This window comes from Sylvia atricapilla, chromosome 4 (assembly GCF_009819655.1).
Source record: "Sylvia atricapilla isolate bSylAtr1 chromosome 4, bSylAtr1.pri, whole genome shotgun sequence".
NCBI lineage: Eukaryota > Metazoa > Chordata > Aves > Passeriformes > Sylviidae > Sylvia > Sylvia atricapilla.
In genome coordinates this window covers 40430528-40454775 of record NC_089143.1, presented here as the reverse complement: position 1 = coordinate 40454775, position 24248 = coordinate 40430528, and the positions used below count along the sequence as shown (strand labels likewise).

General features: G+C 37.6%; 1 protein-coding gene across 2 annotated transcripts in view; it reads right to left on the bottom strand.

Moving 5' to 3' along the window:
• Positions 1 to 227: 227 nt before the first annotated feature.
• Positions 228 to 24248, bottom strand: part of MARCHF1 (membrane associated ring-CH-type finger 1) — a 150770-nt gene continuing 126749 nt past the window's right edge. For both annotated transcript variants that reach the window (XM_066317632.1, XM_066317633.1), the window contains 3 exons: positions 21802 to 21982; positions 6658 to 6805; positions 228 to 4404 (listed from right to left, as the gene is read on the bottom strand). In XM_066317632.1, the coding sequence (XP_066173729.1) occupies positions 4103 to 4404; positions 6658 to 6805; positions 21802 to 21982 (631 nt within the window). In that variant the 3' untranslated portion in view covers positions 228 to 4102. The remainder of the gene's footprint in view (positions 4405 to 6657; positions 6806 to 21801; positions 21983 to 24248) is intronic.

Below are 24248 nucleotides of genomic sequence, written 5' to 3'. Positions count from 1 at the left end.
ACTTAACTGTAAGTCTTTTCAAGTGTTTTTGTATTATGAGGTATGTTCCTGAGCATTCTGCCAAGGTGGGGTACCCCAAAGTAGCCCCTTGCAGCTTAGCAGGTTTCTCAGTATTAAGTAAGCAACTGAGTGTATTGTTCACCTTTCTTGCAAGAGTGTGGTCTTGCCAATTCATATTCAGCATGTAATGCTCTAGGTAATAAGGTGACAAATGTAGAATACTACAGTACTTTGAGTAATTTGTTTAATACAAATACATTTTTTTCACAACATTAAGCAGATACATTACTTTTGTTTCCCTTACCTTCTGTCTTCCAGTACACATTCACCCACAAAAACATACACTTTTTCTTTTGCAAAAGAGAGGGAGTTAAACAAATAACACAAACTTGTAGTTCCGAATATTATACACAGTAAAATATTTTCATCAGAGTGTAAGTTTCATTGCATTGTTGGAAATTATAAACTGACTGTTGTGGAGACGGAGAATTACTGGTTTTTCTACACAACAAAAATAAACACTACCTTCAGATAAAGCAGTGTGTGAATGGCACAGTTGGACTAGTCAAGAATCTTTGTAATGCTACTGTGATAGTAAAAAGTGGTATGTTTATGCCAGTTTGAAATAAATTTCATAATGCTTGTAACTTAAAAATGAGAAAAGAAATGTGCATGTTCACAGGATTATCTTGTTTAAATTTCCAGATCTGACCTGACAGCAAATTACCTCTACCTACCTTTATTAAAACTCAGTTTAAACAAGAATGCAGATTAAGCTGTTCTTGCTAATGGCAGCTCAGAGCCAGGTTTCTGTCCTTGTGGGTTTAGCCAGGCCAGATTCCACTGTCAGCATATTTGCCAGAGCTGCACTGTGGCTACACAGGAGTTTGATACGGTTCTTCATTTGAGATGGCATCTTTGTTAAAAAGTCTTTAGACTTCATCTTAAAACCTTCAGTATACTGTTCTGTTTGGTTTTTTGTTGTTTGGGTTTTTTTAGGATAGAATACTGTGGTTAATAAATTAATACAGAAAATTGTATTTCTTGTGGGAATGAAAAAGTATTGGTTGATAATGATCTGTCTAGTTTCTCTATCCGTGTACTTTCCTTATTACTGAAGACCAGAATCCAAGGCGTGGTGGTATGAATAGCTCCTTGCCCTCTTGATGAGGTTGTACCCTGCTTCAGAAACAAATTCCAATCCTGCATGAAATCCCTGAAAGCTCTAGAAAATCCAGTGCATCTAAGAAGAGAAAGGAATGCACAGGCTAACACTGTAATGCTTTAAAAGGTAAAAGGCTGCTTCAAGCCAGCTGAAATCTCTCTTGCTGGTGACGTGTCTCATTGTCTATCTCAGCAGTCAGTGTCCCATTTTGCTCCTTTTCCTGCTGTCCACATTCAATATTTCCAAGGGAGAGGAGGAATTTCAACTGAAGTCTTTCTGCTTTCTTTTTAATTAACTGTAAACTCAGTTGCATATATGATTGAGTGCCAGAACAGCATTTGAAGTTGAAGGCATTGGTATAAAAGTTTTCACATCATCTTTTCTGTTGCTGACTCTTCAGTATCTTTTAAAAAAAATGTAAAATCTTGTTGGATGCTACAGTTCTGCTGTCAGAATCTTCAGGTATTTTCTTCTTCGAGGTGAATTTTACAATTGTTCAAGAAAAAAAACCCAATGCAAATTACTCTCCAGTAAACTGACAAAATAGGGGATAAAGTACTTTCAGTGGGGTCATGATGCTACTGCAGTCAAAGAACAAGCTGGCTAAAGAAGCAGGGTTACTTAGTGAGAAACTATTATTTCAGAAAGCTCTTAATTATCCTTCATAATAATGTTCTTTGTCAGTAAATTTTGCTGATTCCGCAGGTTTATTGTAAACATCCTTCCAAACATTCAGATGCAGTTAGTAATTTTAAGTGTCTGATGTCACATATCATGAGATTTACCTTTTAACAAGGTAGCTTTTTGAAAACCATGCCATTGCAGACTGTCTTAAGTATGTGCAGTTACAAGACATTCCTTAGTCATGTCATCATGCTCTGAAGACCTTCTGAAATCTCCTCCACAATTTTAAATGGAGAAATGATTTGGTTTCTCTTGTATGTCATTTCAAATAAGAAGCTGCTACAATTGGAAGTTCCAGTTGTATAGTTGAGAAATTATTTCATATAAAAAGTGTGTGCCATTACATGAAAAAACTTCAACATTAATCCAACTCACCTGAAGTAACTTACAGAAAATACTGACGTGTATTAAGGACCCATTCAAGCACCAAGATTTTGTGTCCTGTCTAGCCAGATAACAATCACTTAGTCACAGCCAAATTACAAGAGCAATTCCAATACAAAAGAATATAATGATCTGATTAAAGACACATTTCTTGCTAATACTGCTACTTCTAGTATTCCCTGAGCCTTAAGCCAGTAAAAATTCACAAAGGAATACCTAGTATATAAATTCCAATACATTTTAGGCCCAGCAGCCTGGATATTTTCAAAAATGGGATAATTCTGTTATTTCACCATAAATATTTGAGTATATAAAGAGAAAATTTACCAGCAGAAACTTCAAGGCTTCTGTAGAACTCTAGTTCACTTGTAATTGTGGCAGATACCCTTCCTTTAAGTGAATGTCTACTCTTTTGTCCTCATTACTCTGGTTCTTCTTTTGCTTTTTCTCCTTTACTAAATACAAGATTTAAAAAAGAACTTTTAGCTTCTTTTTAAAATACACATTATGTTCAGGCCCAGAATGTCCACACCAGTACTTAATCACTCCAAGTCAATACTTGCTCTTGTGTCCTTGTAGTAAACACCACAGTTTTGCAAAGTGAATCAGAAAATTTGTTCTTTATATATAATTCACCCTGTTGGACACTATTATATCTACATTCATTTATCTATTGCACCTTTTAATGCTATTCACGCTTCATTTTTAGATGCCAGCTCAAAACACAAAATTAACAACTGAACTGTTGAATCTCTAACACCTTAAATTTACTTGTACAGAAGGAAACCATTGATTTGTTCTTTTAGTGAGGAAGATAAAAACTAGCTTTTTAGAACAAGGATAAAAAACCTAATTTTTCCTTAAGATATATAGGTAGGTATGTTCTCTTACATCTACTTTTCTGTAGCGTGAATCTTAAAAAATAAAACCAAAAGTAGCTTCCATCTTCAGTATGTGTCATCCTTTTTCACACCTTTGATAACAGACAATTTCCTTCTGTGTAATTCTGCAGTAAACTGCTTTTTTTTCTTTTCATTTACAATTCTGAGTCAATACTTTGTGCATCTAATTTATGCCTAATTCACCCCTATAAAGAAAAATAAACAGCGGAGCTGCTCTTCTAAATGCATATCTACATATTCTTTCCTTCTTGTATGTACTTCCCTGATGTTTAAATAAACTATCTGTAGCTTATGGAGACATGAGTTTATGGTTGGAACTGTTTACTTTTCAAAAATCTGGCCATAGTTAAAAACAACTGGTTCAAATATCCATAGTTGACACAGCTGCCCAAACATTCAGGCTCCGCTACAGTCACATGAAGGTGTTACTGTATGAGGCTTAGAGAGGGAGTGCTGCAACACAGCTCTCTGTACCTGGATTCTGTTAATGCATATAACTTTGATTTGGGACCCTTTGAAGCGTACCTTGAAAAGGTAAATAGCAAATACAACTTTTAGTAGTAAACAGAGGAAAGGTTTTGTGTCTTCTGTAAACAAAATCATTGTATCACTTCTGTTTTCTACTTTCCCAGCCAGCCCAGTTAGGAAAAAAGTACATTGTCATATTGGTTTGGCATTGTCTGTTAAACCTGTTCTCTATTGCACTTTCTACACTTCCACTTTCACTACACTTGCTGACTAGTTGAGAAACTACATCACAAACGGTCACATTCCATACAGTAACAAGTTGCTTTGCTGGATCCATCTTCCTTGTATGGTTTTGGTTTTTGAATGGGGTATTTTTTCTTTGTTTGGTTGGGGTCTTTTTTAACTGAAAAAACGCACAGTCGTTTCTACTTTCTTGTAGCATTTGTAGTGTAGCCAACACTACGGCTAATTCTGCAAGGAAGAAGCAATGCTGTCTGTGTCAAACTGGCATGACCTCTGATGTCGCCTCTTCCACCGCTGGCTGGGGGTTTGTACCTGTCTGTGCCACTGGCACCATCACTGCGTCCTTCACCTCCGAGGGCTGAGTGCACGGAGAGGTTTTCTCCTCCAGTTTTTTGATGGTGTCTGGGCAGTTCTGAACAAAGATCACTCTGTTGTAGGCTTTCAACCTGCGCCACAGCTGGACGTAAACCTTACACTGCACATACATGAAGACCAGGCCTCCTGTGAATCCAATGGCCACCACAACGAGTTTTGTCCAAAATGGCCATTCGAGGACACCTTTGAAATAGAAAGTTTATGTTATACATTGAATATCAAGCACTGAGTTTCAGTAATGTACATTGAAAGGAGGCCACTTGCTAAGAATGCCCAGGTATGTACACACTACTGGGGCAGTTGTGGCTCTAGAAAATAGTCAGGGTTTCCTATTCCATGGGCAGCCAAGAAACTGCCTATGGAACAGGAAACTGCTTCCCCCTTTTAACTGATCTGACCACTATTTGGTCAAATAAAAAACTCACCACCACGCTCCAAAAGCTTTCTTTCAAGATTCCTTCCACCTTTTAACATTAAAGATAGGTTGCTGCTGTTTCTGTGGTAATACAGAAAGCATCCATTTTTATTAATTGGTATGGGACAGAGAATTTTGTATCTTTAATTTTTTTCCAGGATTGCCATATTTTTAGACTTGAGCTTTATTAGGAGAAAGAAAGGTCAGATGAACCTAGATCTGTTTCTTCAAGCAGAATAAATTTATGTGAAACTTGATTCTCTACCACTGGTGCCATATAAATTCTAGAATATTTTAAATATATTTTAAATTTGCTTTTCTATAAACCAGTGTCAGGCTTAACAATTAAAGAGTTTGCATCATATACTTCTCTAAAGAAAAAAAAAATCACAACCCTTTAAATAATTCGAGATATCCATTTAAAATGTGATTTTTAAACTCAGAATATTAACAAACAGTACTAGTATTATTCAGGGCTTTCAATTTTTCTCCTTCTCAAAATATGTTTATAAAGTGTTTTTTCTCCAGTGTTTACTGTATTTGTTTTGGCAATTCCCATTAAAGAGAGAAAACAGAGAAGAAAGCAAAACTACATGTATGTCCTTCTTACTCCCCACAAATACATGTTCACTTTTATAAAAGTATTCTCCCCTGCAACAAGCACATTCTGGGGCAAAAGCATCCTCTTCAAACTTACTTCTGCATGTTGTAAGTAGCTACAGGTAATCTCTTTGTCCATTTTTTAGTGTTAAGAATCAGCCATTACATTTGGCAGATACTGAATGCTATACAAATCATAAGTACTTTTTGAGCCTACCAGGAATAATTACCATGATTCTTTTGCATTGTGTGTAACAACAAAAATCCCTGTTAGCTGTTTTGTTATGTAAATTCAGCTAATCTACAGAAATAGCTTCCTCTTTGTAATGAGTAGGATGATGTAGTTGTACTCATAAATAGAAGTTCAAAGCCATTCCTAGTCCTGTCCTCTGGGCGAGTTTTTTTTTGAGATAAAAAACAAGGTTATCCATTTCTAAAGAATGCAAAACAAGACTTTGTAGTGTGTATTCATCTGTGACTTACTGAGGTTTGTTGCTTATTTTCCTCTCTGAGGCAAGAAAGGCAAGCATCAGGAGTATCATCAAATATTTATCTAACTACCAAAGCACAAAGCTCCACCTGTTTTGTTTTCCATGTTAACTTTGGAATATAACACAAAGCTAGAGACCTTTGTTCCTTTTAGGGTGCTTAAATTCATTTCAGATCAAAACTCAAAAGCTTTTTATCATCATGATCATATTTAAGACTAAATTTAAGACCAAATAAACTTAGATTTGAAATGGAAAACAGTAGTTAAATTTAGGATATATTTTCCACATATGCTAAGTATGGCTCCTACTGACATTAAGCATGCATTTTGTTACACATGACCAGTTGGATTTTCAGTATCTCTGCAGACAGAGACTCCATGATTTCTCTGTTCCAGAGTGCAACCAATAAATACAGCTGGAAAATGGACATTCACAGTGAAATTCTATTTGAAAGGACACAGGAATGGCTTTCCATGCTACTCAGGTCCCACAGGATGGACTAACACAAGTGGAAAACAGTCTCTTGGGAGTTTGTATTAGGGACGTTGTTAATGAAGAGGCTCGACTGTACTTACTATCAAGATTCAAGTGATTAATATAAATAAATTGCTATTTAAGAACCTGGACTTGCACTGAGCTGTTTGAACTTGACTCATCTTTTTTCCTGAGCTTTAGAATTACCTAGATAATGGGAGATTAACCTAGGAAGAACTGGCAGGCTAGTTAAGCTGTTGTAATGATTACACTGAGTTCTCTCTGCTGGGGCATAAGGTAAGATTTTCATACTGACGCATTCAGAACTTCTGCATTAAAGCCTTTGGTGTAGCCATGTGAGCTGTTATTTAAGAACAGAATGTGACTGGTTACTAAGCTGCCTCAAAGCCAGGCACTGCACTATCAGCAGCACTGAAAAAGCTAAAAGATACTTACCATTATCATTTCCTTGTTTAATTTCTTCAGCGGTTCTGTCAATTAGAACATACAATGACCAAACGACACAGGTAATTGCAATTACGTGGAATGTGACTGAACACACAATTTTTCTCCTCTCACTTGTTGTCATCTGTAACTTCTCCCACTGAAATTAAAAAAAAAAAAAAAAAAAAGTAATTTAAAAAGATCTGACTTGTAAAATTTTACATTACACTTACTAGGCCATTGTGGCTCTTTCTAGCAAAAACACAAGCAGTAATAAAATTAACAAATCCTTTAGTTTCGGTAATATGCATTACAGGAGTAATTGCAGTAATTGTACAACATGCATTTTCCCTGTAAAATTCACAATGATCTCATTTTCACAGATTCAGAGGAATGAAGAATATTGCTCTGTTTCTGTCTGCTTGTGAATGATATTTTAAGTAATTTCATTACAGTACACCCATAACATGTTAATAGACAGGTAAAAAGATTAATATTTACTTTAAATTTGCATTTCTGGTGGTGAGAGAAGAAAAAGCCCAAACGTTTGTTTGTAAGTGTATTGACATTGTAGAAATGCAGGTATGTAAGTGTGTAACAGTCTTCCCATAAAATAAAAGCACAGGAAATGCAACTGTGTTGAGGATTGAACTCAATAAACTCAAAAAAATAATTACATAGAAACAATCAAATGTGGTAGCAGCCAAATAGCTTCAGTAATGCAAGGAGGATCTTCCAGGTGTTTGTGAATTATGGTGCTAAATCCTGGCTTAAGTTAAGGCTATTTTAAGATGAAATAGGCTATTCTCTGCAACTGAACAATGCAGCCCTTGAGGCGATTTTTTTTTTTTTTTAATCTCACTTGTGAGTTTTTCTTCCAGCACTTCTTCAAAATGAAATTCTTTTCTCCTACAACATTTGCCTTTGAAAACAGATGAAAGAATAGGGCACTTGAAAGCAAAACGCCTCAATTCTGATGGATAAGTACTGGCATCTGAGGAAGTAAAGCAGTACAAAGCATGAGATGCGAGTGCCACCTCCCTGTGGCCCTGTGAACATTGCACTGAGCTGCTCCCAGCTCGGTGCCACAGCACTGCTGCCACCTGCCACGGCTAGGACAGCAGCCCCGGCCTCTGCAGAGCACTGCCACGCTGCACATTTGCTGCCAAGCTCAGAGCTTGGCATGGTTTCCCTCGTTTAGGTTTTTGGATTGTTTTGGTTTTATTTGCTGTTTTCACTGTTCGACCTGGAGACTTTTGTTCTTTTTACAGTGAAAATTCAATTCAAGTCTTGTAATAGACTTTCTTTCCAAAGAAAGAAACCTTGTCTTTGTCCAGATGGAATATAGAGTTTTACCTTAACCCTTCACTTACCTGTCGATGCTTTGTGAGAGATCAACATAAAACATAACAAAGAATGATTTGCTCTTGAACAGATTTTGCCTGTTATCTCAACTTTGATGCTACACCATTTGGTCTGTTGGAGAGAAGACTGCGGAATTTTCATTGTCATGCATACAGGCAGTCTCCACAGCCATTTTACTCTCTAACAAACTCAAAAGCCTTCATGTTGGTCTAAATGTCCAGTCAAAGATAAAGCCTGGTCCCATCGGTCTAAATGTAAACATTTTTTAGGTGGGAAAAACCCAGACAAAATCAACCAACCAACAGGCAGGACAGGTAAATAAACATTCAAGCTCACAGAATTCTGCTGAGATTTACAAGAAAGGTATCTCAGGAGAGGAGCCAGCAGAAATTGGCTGAAGCAGCCCTTTTTGCTAACACCCCATGATCAAATCCAGCCAGAAGGCAAGCCAAGGCCCACTGGACTCTGCTTCCTCCAGATAGCTCCTTTTCTTCTCCCACAAGACAGCCTGCCTTCCCTTGCCTGTCTGTCTGGTCTACCCACACACACGTTACCATACCAGACAGGAGGGGGCTGCCAAGACCCTGTCACCAGGGCACAGGGACTCTGGGACTGGAAGACTGTGTAGAGCATCTCGTACTCCCAATCTGGGATACTGGGATATAGGAAAGGAATAAGGTCTGAGGTGTCTGACGTGGACAGATACCTGGCAGCATTTTTTACAGCTCTCAGTGTGCCTCACAACTGCTCTTTTGTTTTGCCCTGCCCTTGCTGCAGTCACAATTCTCTTAACGATGGCAATGTTGGGCTGAACCCAGAATGGAAAACGCAATTAAACTTCATGCTGTACTTCTGGTGATCCCAGTGGTAGCTGATGTAACTTTCCCATCCTACTCATGTATTTTAGGCTGGCTGAACAGAGAGTACTTTGTGACTACTGTCATGCTCTACTAGATGACTGATGTTAGTAGATGAGCCAGCAATTTATGTCATCCTGGCAGAAGAGTGCAATTCCCTATTTTAGGATTTTTGTAATAGGCTTATATCAAAAATTTATTTCTTAGTTTTAGTACAGACTTGCTTGGACAAAAGCACAGTTATGTGAAATAAAAATTGCTTGAAAATCTGTAACAAAGGATGAGACAACAATACACTGAGCAATGAAAGCATGAGCCCCTTTTACTTGTGCTTTATAGTCCAGGACTTTAGGACAGACTAAAGTTGCATGGGGAAGTTTGGCAGGTGTTACCTTTCATGTTATACAGCACATTAATGCCTCCTTAACCTCTGATAAATTCATCCCTGCTGTGTTTTGAAGCTCCTGCAGTTTTCATGGCTTTCCACACTCATAATAGCAAGATAAAATAAATTGTGTCATGTTTTATCTTGATCAGTAATCTCCAAGAAAATATAGCAATGGGGTTGATGACACTGTGACATGCCATGGATAGAATTTCAGATGCTACCAAGAATAGAAAAACAACACAAAATTAAGATGTAAAAAACACAGACGTGATTTTCCTTGGAAACTTAGATGTTAATGCTCCTAAGGTGCTCTAGAGACTGTAACGAGATAAATAAATGGAAGACTACAGCCAGAGGAGACATTTATAATTACCTGCAAATTATTGAGTCACTAAATTCATAGAAAAACCTGTAGCTTCTGCCCAGCCCCCTACAAAACATCCCTTCACTGTTGTACATCTGTCACACCCACAGATTCTGTAATCCTGGCAGCAATACAAACACAGACTGGAAATCATCACAGGTGCAGGTGGTTTTATGTCCTGCAAATGCAAGCAACCACATGAGTATCATAATGTTTCAGAACAGCTATGCTAGAACACTTTGCAACATCTAACCAGAACCAAAAGACATTTTACACAAGTCACCAAACAAATCCAAAGTGTAACAGTATGTGTCCCCAGAAGAAAGCTTAGAATATCCCCGGCCCCCTTTTTATTTTCTGAATAAGCTTTCCAAACGTTTTGCTTGCACTGTGCTCTGAAAACCACTGGAGGGTGGCAGGAGACTGCCTGACTCACAGGCTCCTATCAAGAATGGAAAGAAGCTGCATTGGGAATGTGATCAGAAACACTCGTCCCACCCCAACTATTACTTACAGCTGCTTTTAAGACATAACATGGACCTCAGCTGGAATTCCTATGCTTTACTGCCAGAGAAGTCTGGAATAATCTTTAAAGTGGCAGCTGTAAAACTACCCTGTTCCAGGTTTCTACCTCGCGTTTTACTTTTGCTTCCTAAGGACAATTTCACTTCAAGAGAATGGCTACTGATTTCAAATCTCACTCGTGCATTTACAGAATGTACTCATGAGTCTTCCGGGGAAATAAAAAAAAATTAAAACCAAACAAACCCTAAATCGTACAGGGAACTTTAAATCATATGTAGACAACCACTTCCCTTTTCTGTAACACAGTTTGAGAAAATCTCTCATATTTACTTTAAAGGACAAAAAAATCTGCCTCCGTGCATGCCACTTGTAATAAAAGCTTGATTAATCAATATGCTACAAATAATTACAGATATTTGCTTTAGTACCTTCTCAGAATACTCCTTGTGAGTGTGGGGATGCTGCTTCATAGCCTACATTCCAACATAGCCTCTCTGCTAACAGAAGCAAATCTGCAATTTTAATTCCCTCCCCTACATTACGCTTTCTGCACAGCGGTTTCATGATGGCCCAGTGCAGAACCGAAAGCTTCACTCTGCTCACACAAAAGCTGTCACCTCACAATGGCACTTAGCAAACTCTGCTGCTTGTGTTTCTTTTCCCCACCTTCGCATTGTAGATTTGCTGCTTGCCTGCTCCCATCCACCACTTTGTGTCCACGTGTTGCCTCCTGTTCATGGTAATGTCCTGTCACACCAGCTACAGATTTTTGTCTAAACAGATGTCCTGAGGCAACTACAGTTCTGCTGCAGGTTTGCAGATTCACAGCTGAAGGTCTCTCTTCTGCAGGGTTCAGCACTGCAGAGGATGCCAAATACTGAAGGTGAAGTTAATGGGCTGCTTTGCAACATGTGATGAATGCCTGGATTTTTTAACTCCTGGGTATTTTCAGGACCCCTGTTTTAAAAATCGTGTGTAAGGAGGTCTGACAGGGGAATCTGGTATGGGTGGGAAATTGCTAACATTAAATATTTTTTGTGGCATTTTTCTACCTATCCATCATTTAGCAGAAAAAATTACTATGTATAAAATGTAAACAACACCCACAGCTGGCAGGATTTCTGCTCTCACCTAGAGCTGAAGTCATGATGCAATATTTTCTGAATTCTTTCTACAGTCTGAAGAAATACTTACAGCCAATCTTTATCTTAAAGTAATTATACCTACAAAATAAAGACTAAAATTACTTACTAGAAGCTGTTGTAGAAACTGAACTCTGCACACAGACTAAAAACACACAGAAAAACATCTTTCTTATCTGAAACTCAACCCAAAGGATTTAGCCAGCACTCTTGAAAATGAACTGGTGCTGAAGTGAGCTGAGCAGTGAAGATATGTCAGCAGTCTGAACATGCAGCTCAGAGTTATTTATATTAGGGATGGTTTTCTGGTCACTTGTTGCAGTACTAATTGGCTCAAGCTCCACAGTGAGCTGCTCACTGCTATCAACCTACCAGCTGGAGGAAAGCAGCTGCTGTGGTAGTTTGCAGAATGGAATTTGTGCAGTAGGTGGAAGAGGAAGAAATAACAGTAATAAAGGACAACAGGGCTCCATTCATGTTGGGAGAATAAAATAGCCTCACAGAAATTTGAAATGTTCATAAGAGATGAGACTTCAAACGTTGTTATTTGAGTAAAAGCATTCTGGGCCTCTCTGTGCCATCTAAACAACATCTGGTTACAGCCTGTACCACGGGGACTGCATCTTAAAGGACAAGGCATGTGTCCCCCCATCCTGCTCCAGCGTGAGAAGTGCCCCTCAGACAGTCCAACAGAATGAGCCAGGTGTGATCACAGACAAGAGACGGGGTTTGGGCCATGGAAACACCTACACTGTGCTCTTTTCCCCAAACACATCCAGAGAGAAGGAAGAACTGAGCAGGTTCACAGAAAATACAGAAAATGTATTTGTCATTGCCTTTTTCAAAAGATAAATCCTAGAGAAGCAACTCTTGTAAGGATCAAGAATAGAAGGCAATAATTAGTCTCCTGCCATGTTAATTGCTGAACAGGGAACTAAACCAGATTTTTAAAATCCCACGTCACCTCTTGGATCATATGGCTCTATCTATGCGCAGCCTCACCTTGATCTAGTTATCTCATTAAATGTTCTAGTACAGGTCTTTGTCAGGTAAACCTGTCTGAAGTTTGCTCAAACTCCTATGTCTCTAGGAGACACTAAACAAACCTGCTGGAATGCAAAAGAATGTCTGTGGTGTATTTAAAACACTCATTAAAAATTTTAAACTGAACCAGAAATGTGTGCATTTCTAAAGACAAACACACTTTAATTCACTTTTTGTGTGATATGCATGCCTAGAGTAATAAAAGAAATACATAATGAAAAATGTCACTGTGGTAAACACCTGAAGATTATCACCTGCAAAGAACTAAAATTTCAGTTTTGTCATAACCAAGATGGCACATTATTTCTTTTTTAACGGATAATCAAAACAGCTGGACTTAATTGATATAATCAGTATGCACTCTTTACAAACTTATGCAATTTTTAGCTGTGTATGACATCAATTAGCAAACCCTTAAAAAATGTAAAACAGAAGTGTAGAAATTAAGAAGAGTAAAAATTAAACAACTCGGGAATATAATTTCTAAAATGAAGTAGTGGTTTTTGCAATATGAAAGTGATATTGAGAGTACTTGTCATTTACCAACTAAAAGAACTTCAGTCAGTACCTGCATCTTAATCGTCCCAACACAGACTAACAAAAAAAAAAAACAAAAAAAACCCAAACAAAAAACAAACCCACAACACAAACAAACAAAAAAAAACCCACCACGACAACCCTCCCAAAAAACCAACAAAACAACAGCAAAAAAAGCACCACTCAAAACCAAACCAAACCACCAAAAAATCCCACCTGTGTTTTACAAATACAGGACTTCATGTCCCTCTCATTTAATGTTCTGTCTCAGATAAAGGCCAACACCAAATGCTTTGGAGAGACGTGCAAGAAACCTCGTGGCGAGTAATTACAGCATAATCTCTCCATATTGGGAGCCTCTTTCTTGCTCCCATCTGCTAGAAATTGCTTTTCATCAATATATAGAATGCAGAAGTACTCGACAAAGTATTTACTTTTCAAGTATCTTCTTCAAGAGCTGAAAAGACATTAACCAGTCTTTTGTTCAATAGAGCCTTCAGTGCTATCACGTACACCTCTTTTACAATTACTTTTTTCTTTTCTTGCCTTGTAAGACCTTTAAGGAAAAGATCATTATCTCCAAGCACAGTACACTTCAGCCACCTTATCTAAAAATAATCCCGACAGAGAAACTGCAGGTAAAACATTAAACCACTGATCAGCAGTGAACTACCACCATAAGGTAAAACTATGGGGAATATCTGGTGCTAAGAACAAGAGGCAGACAGCTAGAATTCTAGAAAATGTTTATTTCACGTATCTGGGCACATGCCTTTATTACTCAAAAAGCAGAAAAGAAGCTACATGTTGGTAACGCATAAAGAAACAGGGATAAAAGGGGTAGGATCTAAGTCTCCACCGACTTTTATCACAGTTAGTCAAGAACAGAAACAGACGCTACTGTTGTCTGCTCTCCCTACAGTATTTCTATGATCAGTCTATCATCAAAAGGATCTACTTTGTCACTTTTGTTCTCTTTGCAGTAGTCGACTCCTGCCTCTGGTCTGCTCTGTATTTCCAAAAGAGCAGCATATCTAATTGAAGGCATGCCATTTGCTCCAGTCACTAAGTAGCAAGTATCTTTAAATCATAGTCCAGTTCTCAAACAACAGCTTAGACACATAAACACACAAAAACCATTAAAAAAAAAAATCAGTCAGTCAAACTGCCATACCACAGACCATATTTTTGCTGCAAGACCAGTTATGCTGAGATTTCCTTTTCTGACCAATGCATTTTTTGGTATGTATTCTATAGGCAATATAAAAGCAGCGATGACACAGGCTCAGTGGTGGATTTGAGATGAATTCTGCTGGGGTGAAAGCAACCACAAGTCCTTTCTCCACTACAGAAGCCATAGCAAACCATCTCCCAACAGTCTGTGCCCGAGTCTGTGTCTTTGAATACCAAGGAGGATGGGCTCCCTTTGCATATCTGAGTGCTTACAGTGGGATGGATGTGGACAGAAGGCCCTGATACCATGGTATAACTGGAAAAGGAGAGAAACCAGAAAATAGCAACATGCTGGAGACCAACATCCTAATACATAGTTTTGTATGAACCTCTCCATTTCCTTTAGTTCCTCAGTCATGTTCAGTTGAAGGAAATTTCTCTGAAGATCTGTTGCTTTAGGCACCTAAAACAAGTAGTAGGATATGATCACAGTATTGTTAGTCTTTACTTCAGTCACTTTCTCTCCAGTACTCATCACAGTGCTTAATTTCCTCTATTTCAAATTGTCCAGCCTGCTGAGAATCAGTCCAAATTGTTACAAAGATGTGGTTTGGTTTAAATATCTTTGTTTGCAAAAACCTTGGCATTTTTAAATATACTGTTGTTTAAACATACCTAGACATATTCTTTTCTTACAGCTATATAAACAGTACCTACACACATCTGAATTTCCACATAACAAAGATTTTTAAAAAGAAGCTGATGCTTTTAATTATTTATAAATATGGTTTTAGGAAGAATACTGACTTCCCAATTAATAGCTACAGTTGCCTTCTCTGTCTCTTAATTTTCCCACACAAGAAAATTTTTTTTGATTCAATTAAATAAAAATAAAATACAGGAAAGTTGTGCTAAGGAAGCTATAGTAATTAAAATAAAACTACAGACTAGTGCTCTAGTAAAGAGCTGAGGGAAGCTATTTATTCTGAAAAAAAAGATGACATTTTAATTTTTTCCCAATAATTTTAATAAAATGCTACAGGAAAAAAATTAAATTCACAAAAACCACCAAATCTGAGTAAAGTAAAAGTTACCCCATTTGGTCATAATTTAGATCCATTACTGGAATTTCTGTGTTCAAAAGAACATCACTGTGTTAAAGAAAAGCCATTTTAGCATGCATTCCACCAACAAGCAAGCATCAACCTGTGAACAGAACATTCTCACATCAATAGGTGCCAGGCAAAATAAATTTGAGGCAAATAACAACTGTAAAATTGTATGTGTTAATTATGTGACAGATAATTACCTACATTAATCAGATCATGAATTGCAGCCCTCTCCCATGGGAGCTGGTAAAGTTCCTAACTTCAAAATTAAATGGTAAAACCAGCATTTTAAAAAAACTCCATGAACAACAAAGACTGGTTTAGGTCAATGCTTGGGTTGATTATGCTCTTTTCATTTTGTATACATAGCTATACATTTTGTGTCAGCATTCCATTAACACTTTCTTTATTTGTAAAGCAGAGATTCTCTTAATTATTTTCAATGCTTCAGCTTCCCAGTCCTTCCTCAGTTATAACTATTGATGAGGTCAGGCTGTAACACAAAACACCGAAAGGGCTGAAATTAAAAAATGAAAAGGACACCCCAAGTTCTTAAAAAATAAGAGAGAGGCTGATGAACTGCAGGATGGAATAGGGCTCTCTAATAAAATGGGAATTGAATCTTTTGATGCAAGTTGCATCTGTAAAACAGCTCAGATCAAACTATTTATTTCAGCCTCAGAAAGCGCAGAAGATTTGTACCTCCCAGAGCTCATGCTCATAGGTCTGTGCAATAGTGGATAACACTACTAATACCCAGAGCTGAACAATCTCCCAAACTCCCTTTGTTTTTGTAAATGCTACTGAGCAGCAGAAGCAGCAAATGTGGTTACTAGCATTTAATTAGAAGAAGCCAGAGTTTTCATTTAATTTTCTGGTATAATGTTTTTCATTTGCTTCTTGAAAGAGGTCAAGTTCAAAGCAATCACCATACACATCTTGCTCTGCCTCCAGGAAGGATGCTGCACATGGGGGTGTCTCAGCAAAGTATCACAGTAAGATGGCTTTTAGCAAGTCTAAGGATATGACATGATGGTTTCAAGGTAAGAGGCACAAGAATCTTTTGTCAGAAGTCCATGGGAACTGGAACAGTGCTGCAAATAAAGCTGTGCTCTGAATGGAAGAAAAAGATATATGGAGATGGCAGGCGAGCACAAATTCTACCACCATAAGAAAGCTAAGTCCTAGTGTTGTTCTTGTGGCAGAAAATGCAAGACAGCATTATTCTGTGAACTATGGCATGCTGTCTTATACACACATAAATTAGCAGTAATGCTCTATTATCCTCAAAAATTAAGAATACAACTGTCTGAACAAAGTAGCCCCTTGCATCCCTGAGGCATCACAATAGGATATAAATGCCAAAGAGTCATTTTTACTTTACAAGCTTTAATATACACATTGTCCCTTGAGCCCGAAGTTATTTGCTATAATGACATGATAGCCAACGAGAAAGTAATAGCTTTGTGCCTTTGTGCATACTGGTGAAGTGTCTGACCCCACATATTGCAGGCAATTATTTGAGGCTACTGATGTTTTGAGACAGTTTACTGGAAGAAAGATAACATTGGAGCAGGTTGCCTTGACGACACTATGTAGCTGCACCAGAAATCAAACAAAAATGCAGGAGCTCCTTCTACGTTGTGGACTGCAAAATATTCATCAAATTGGATCAAAAGGGAACTAGTCCCACAGCAAGTCCTGGGCAATATTTGATACCACTTCTTATCATGAGCATTATTAGAAAATGGACAACAAAGCCAGGTGGTTCATACCTCACAGCACAGGGCAGTAAGAACTGAACAGCAAGCAGTATGGTAATGACTGCTCAAAAGTTTGGGTTTTTCTCCTGTGAGACTCTTCTGGTCACGTCTGGATGTGAGAGTTTACTCTGGCAGAAGTAGTTTCTAATGGCGAGCACTTTTGATTTCATAGCGGCATATCACAGAAATTTCTCTGCAGGTTCTATGACTTTTGGCAGTGATTACCATACTCTTAAAAAAGAAATGCAAATATGAATTACTGAGCTACCATTGAATCAAAAGTAAAAAACACCCTTAACATATTTTGCCATCACTGAATGTTTCAGGCATGCTATGAGATTTTTTTTTTAATATCAGCATATAAGCAAATACAAAATTCAAGAGAGGTAAACACTTAGAAGATATATGTACACATTCAAAACAAATAAGATCAAGTTTATTTCATTATCAGCATTTGCTTTGCTTCTGTTTAATTTAATAGAAACGTTTAAAAAAAATTCTCAGTCCTCTATTTTTAAAAGGCATAAATTCAGATATCCTTTCTATCAGAAAGAAAATTAACCTCAACTGCTACATAATGCTTCTGTAAACAAAAAAATTGACTTGCTCTTCATTAGTGACCAAGGGCAACCACACGGTAACAATGTACAATATTGCTCATGCCTCACATGAATAAGAATTTATTTGTAAATCATTTCAAAAAGAGAGTTGGGAGAGAAAACTCTGACACCACACAATAATCTGCTGGGATGATGCATCAAAGTAAGACATGTCATCAGATACTACACATTAAACAGACAGAAAAATTTAAATATGAAAAGCATTTTGAAGTATAACAAGACACCGTTCAGAATCTCCATTTAAAGGAATTTTTGTGTTTAAAGCTCCTTTTAATTTGACACTTTAATCTATTTCATACTCACTGTATTTTCGTTCAATTCCTCTTTCTACTAGTCTTCAAGCATCAAATCCAAGAGATATGAAATGCAGCTGTTAATATCTAGGATTGCATCTTCTCTAAAGAAGAAATGTTTTTCTCAGGTTTAAGCTCTTACCTGAGAGAGCTCAATAAGGAAGTAACACAAGCTTCTTACCACTTTCTAATTCCTTCTGTGATAAAGTCACCTTTTAAATTCTGCATCATGGATTGCAGATGCTGAGAGGCAAAGCTACAAATGCAATTGTATTATTTATAATGACCAACGTATGTAACAAGCACCACAAGAAATAAACCAGAAACATTAAGCAATGCTTAATATTTAATTTCTGTAATTATCTTGAGCTGACTAATTAGACCTGTCCAAATACACGAAACACTTGCAGTGTCTGTTGACCAATGCTTAAAAGGATTACCTCGATGAAAAGACTCACTAAAATCATTAAACTGAGTTTTATTTGACGTCTGGTGCTTTCAGGGATTCTCTAATTTAATAACTGTTGCACATTGGCACAAACCTATTGATTTAATAGCGATTATCTTAATTTATGTTAACTCACTACGTTCTATATTGTCACTTAGAGGTGCTAACAGATATGGCATGATATTCTAAAAATGATCGTGCTATAAAACCTTAGACTTTGATAAAAAATCTGTTATGAAACATTGAGGGTGCATGAAAGGCTGAGGCATAAATAAAGATGGTAATTAATTACTGAATTAAATAGTTTGTTTTGTATTTAATTCATGCTTTTGTGATTCTGCAAAACTGTAAAACTATAGATTCTGTAAGTAAGTTTGGTAGTCAGTAATTTTTTTCCCTTCAGGACAACAGCAGTAGGAATTTTACTATGACATTATGATAAAACTCACCATAATGAAACAATGCACAGTCAGGGACCAAACTTTAGAATCTCATATACTGAGTGATGTGAGAGATTAAAAATCAAAAAATGAGAACTAGCTGTGAGACATGACCATTGCACAAGTAGAATGTCACTTCAAAGACAGGTCCAATGGAAACTGCATCATCTTGAGCTGGAGAGAAAATTTCATTTTAGGGGAAATAATTGTCTTTTTTTTTTTTTTTTAATAAATTAGTTTCTTATGGAATTAAATAGGCACTCCTTTCTTGAAACAAAATATGTGGTCTTCTGTTTGGGAAGCATGGAAAAGAAATCTGTTTTCAGAATTCCTCAAAGCTTATTAGCAAAATCAATAATTTTTGGAGTCAATTTTGCTGTTCCAGTTGGCATCCAAACTAAGTTGACAAGAAGTGCATTGTTTTCAGATACAACTGCTCAAGATGTCTCTGCCATCATACCAGGAAAATTTCACAAGTTTGGAAATTTTGATTCACTGCTGACAGGCCAGATGTAGTGCTGGAGACTGAAGGCTCTTGATGTCTAGTACAGAACCAAGCTTTACCAAACCCAAAGCTTTCAAGGTCTGGAAATCCCAGAGTCAAGAGTGTTTTTCAGATCCTGCATCAAGAAGACAGGATTGCGAGAGCTTCAGGGTGAGGAGCTGCCTGTCCCACAGTACTTTGTTCCCTGGTAACCACCCTTTGTGACAGTCTTTCGAAAACACAGACTCCCAAGGAATGCCCCAAAACTGAGGTTTTGGGCTTCATAAAAACTGCCAAGAAATTTGACGATTTCATTGGGACTTCGCACTTTGCAAAATATATGTTTTGACCAAAAAACCCAATAAACAAACCCCCCCAAAATTCGCAAAACACACACACACAATACCCAAAAACCCCCACACACAAAAAAACCCCCAAAACAAAACACCAAAATCACCAATAAAAACGCCAAACCAACCAACCAACCAACCAAAACAGTTTCAGTGATTTTTGTAAAGGATGTTTGGACAGAAATTTACCAGTCAGCTCTACTCATACGGTAGGTCTCATGATCACTATTTCTTCTCTTACCTTGGCTTTGCTACAGCTGTCAAATTACTGGGTTTGCAAAACAGCTTCTCATAAACTGTTTAGTGTTTCATAAATTTGTGAACAAAGGTGATGATAGTGCTCACACTTAGTAAGGATCACACATTTAATTAAATGAAATGTGTGAAGGGTGTCATAGTTGAATGCTATAAATGCCAAAGGACAACTAATTTTAACTTTGAAATCTAGAAGCTTTGGTTTCTGAAATGGGTGTGACTTATAAGAAAGGATTTATAATTAGATGCTGGATACATTCTACACAAAGAAATATTTGTTAGCATTGCATATGAAGGGAAGAATGTTGCCAGCATAGACTGCCAGGCAGATAAACTACTTTTGAGTGGTGCTTTGAGCAGAAACAAAAACATCCTGCCTGAATGAAGAGGTGAATCTTTTCTATGTCCGAAATCTAAACCGTATCTGAGAACCAACAACAAGCTGAATAAGGTGGCAATCATTCAATTAAGAAATTACAGACTTGTATGACTTACATTACCACTCTAAAAGAGCGAGGAGATGTGGCACTGACCACACAGAGTTAGAAGTGCCTGTTTCTGATATCGTTTATGCACATTTTTTATTCCTTTTCTCCTTGGTTGCTACAAATTTTTTTTCCCTTTTATAAAAGATGCTATATTAGCTGACAATACCAGGAAAAGGCTTTTGTTAAAAATACTGATATCTGCGTATTCTCTTGAGAAAAGTAACTGTTGTGAGAGTACTTGTTAGATGTTAGATGTTAAAGCAATTCGGTTGGAAAATAGAAACATATAAACTGAAAAAATCCCCCTAAGATATGAAACACGCAGGGTTTTTTACACCATTATCTCATACTGTCATATTAGTTAAAATTTATTTGCAATCACTAAAACTGAAGTATAATTAAGTTTTTAGCCTTTTTTTTTCTTCTATTTCCGTCTGTTTCAATTTCTAGCCTACATGGCCAGATCGACCTGGCATTTGAGAACTTAGTGTTTCCCTATCACAAGCTTTGCTTGCCAAATTAGCCCAGATTCTCTCTTTAGAATTGGTTTACCACCATGGACTTACTAGAAAATGACCCTGAATGGGTAGTGTGAAGGAATTCCATCGATTCTCCTTTCTCTGAACTACTACCTGTGTAAGGGCAATAAAAACAAAATGTCTTTTGCCATTAAAACACTACTATATAGGCATATGCTAGTAATAAGCAATAGTTTCTACATGTTTTTCATGTAAAAAATTTATTTTAAATCAAAACTTGCCCAGTTCCAGATTGACTCAAAATTTAAAGCTTCAAGGAAACTCCAGAAGGATGAGAGCATTTTAAAATAAAAATTCAAAGAGAAATTATCCACTCCAAAGAAAACAGAGCCCACATATGCTTAATAAACTCTTCATCTTCCCGATACTGACAGTCTGTGTAGCATTATACTGATTTATCTTAGAAAACAGATGAGTGCAGATAACATACATTTGACATTCAGGATGCAAAGTCACCCTGTCTTTTAAATTCCATTAACTGATTTTAAAGTAGAAGTAATTAATTTGCCCATGAGTGTCGCAGCTACAACAGATGCAGCTAAATTGACTGTGTTACTTTGTAACTGCTGTCTCCACATGGGTATAAGCATTGTTCTCGACCAAAAGTTATGGGTTCCCTGTAAAAATTGCTGGGTGAGCTGGACTGTGTTACTCAAAAGCAAAACATAAAAAGATTTCTTTCTGGCTTAAAAATAGGCAGATGACCCATAACAAAAAGCTGAAGATAAAAAGTCTAAACCAAAAGGCTATTGTTTGTGCATTTATATTATATGTGTGATAAAAGAGAGTTTATAGTCAAATTCTCTGCTGCAGAAAATTAACCAACTGAAATGTAAGAATTAAATCACCGTGACTGATTAACAGCAAACACAAAGCCATTCTGGACAGATGTTTCTTTAACTGTGCTTGCAATTTCCACAGGCATTCTGGACCTCTGGCACCGGAGGACAATTAGGCTCCAAAGCACCCTACCTTGCGGAGAGGCTTGAGCTTGGTCTCCATGATGAAGTCGTACTTGCAGAGCTCGCAGCAGCGCGTGTCCGAGCTCTTGATCCACTGGTGCAGGCAGGCCTGGTGCACAAAGCGCAGCGTCCCCGTGCAGCGACACGGCGTGATGAGGGGGCTCTCATCATCTCCCTCACAGTGACAGATCCTGACAGGAAGGACAGCAAGAGCGAGTGAGGCAACCTGCCAACCAGCAATACAAAGGCACTACCTTATTTACACTGCTTTCTCATCTTCAGGCTTGACATTCAAAAGAAACCAGGTATATGACCTTTCAGGCAGAGGACAGGGAATATACTCCTTGTTCCTTTCTGCCATTTAGCAATTTCTCTTCACTTAGTTATTTCTCTTGGAGTATGCTACGTGGTCTGAAGGTAAATCAATAGAAATAACAGTTTTTCCCTTTTATGCAAGGCAAAACCTTTAAGACAAATACCAGAGCAGAATAGTTCTTGGTCTGTAAGCAATGCCAATAAAACCCTCAAAGGTAGAGAAATCTAACCCAAGCTGAAAATATCCAGCATGTGTAGTACAGAAGATTCCTAGGATATCTCTTTGGAGTTACACAGTAAAAAACATCAGAGAGCAGTTTTGAGTACTCTGGAGTCATGCATGTAGCACAGTGTGTACACATAACACTCTTTAGGAGGCAGATATTGGAAAGTCATGGTCAATTTTTTTTTTATTCCTCACTGTCCCTTTCAAGCAGACAGCTGCATTATCTGGGAAAATGAAAGGTACTCTCTAAGCAGACCCTAAGACAGAGGTTGGTGCCAGAACTGTTTTATGTTATGATGGGATACAGAGCTTTTCACGTTGTGGTTTTGCATAAAGTGATCAGCGTTCTAACATCACCTAAAGGGCTTATTCTGTGACACATGTCCAAGTGTCCTGCTTTTTCCCCTCTTCCAAAAAGTCTCCTGATCACATCAGGAAAACATTCACCCATCAAAAACAATGTCAGATGTATTGCCAAGCATCTCTTTGAAGGCAGAGAAAGCTCTACAGAGAGCAGAAGTTTTAACCAAACACCTGAAGTTAAGGAGGCTCACCTCAGTGAAGAGTAATGCCCACCCATCCCCAACCTAGAAAAACACAACAAAGCACCCAAGGTCTTATGAGTGTCTGAAGTGTCAAGCTGGCATGAAAGAGGAAAGGGAAAAAAAAAAGGCAAAAAGACCAAAAAAAGTGGAAAAAAAAAAAGCTGAAGCTTGAGAAATTCTATTTCAAAATAAAGAAGTAGCAATAACAGCACAGATCCTGTTGTCACAATAAAACTTGTGCCTTAGTACTTAGGAACCGCACCCTCAGACAGCACAGATGCAGAAGCGTCTGGACACATCTGAGGAATAACTCATCCTTTTACAGTGAAAGCCGTGACTGCACTACCACTGGGGTAGGAAAAAGGGTAGGAGAGCTTCAGGATGAGGTTGTCTTCCTACTGGGCAAATGGATGACCTTTCTAGAGCAGGAGCTCCTGATGTATGTCAGGAGGCAACCTGACAAAGACATCTCAGGAAAGACTGTCTGTCTACTACACAGGTCTGAGGCTGCCAAGTCTCTAAGCAGGGGAGGAGGAAATTCCACTGTCTACATGAAAGATCTACAGATGAAAACTGGCAGCTCCACTATTCTTCCACAGTGTAGCCCAGAGCCATGGGAAAATCAATCTACGATAATGGGAAAGCAGAATAAAGCTGCTTTGCTGGACATACAGAAATAAAGAGAAAAAAGAAATCCAACAGTTAAATGAAGCTCTGAATACCCCATCTACAAAAGCCAGGTTTCAATTTCTGCAGTGGTGCTTGTACAGGATTTCATGCCCCACAGCAGTGAAGAGAACAAATTACCCACAACTTCCTTCTTGCACATGTTCATTTTTTGAGACACATTTTACAGGAACTCAATTTACAGTCTTGTCTTTACTAATCCAGCTGTGTTAGGTGTATCAGTAGCTTAGTTCTTAGATGGGAATTGCCTATATGATGAGTTCTTACTGAGCCTTGAGCTTAAACAGAACTATATTTTCAAAACACTTATTTTTCTAACAAATACATTCCCAACTGAGAGTTACGTAAAAAACATAATTTTCTTTTTAAATTAAAGCTATTCCCCAAAGGAAGACCAGCATTCTCTGTTCATTTTAATTCAAGCCATACATAATTTATTTTACAGCCTTAGCATTTACACTACTTAGAAATTAGACAACTAAGCTATGTACCCAATGGCTTTTTTTTCTACTACTGCCAATATTGTTTAAAATTATTTTCAGAGCTAAAATACAAGCCTAAAATTCCACTGGGATCTTCAAACCAAGTGACACTGAAAATTCGAAATGAATAGAAATAATCCTTACTAGAAATACTTCTACAGAAAAACTCTATATGCATTATACATTCTCTCTGGGCTTTCCT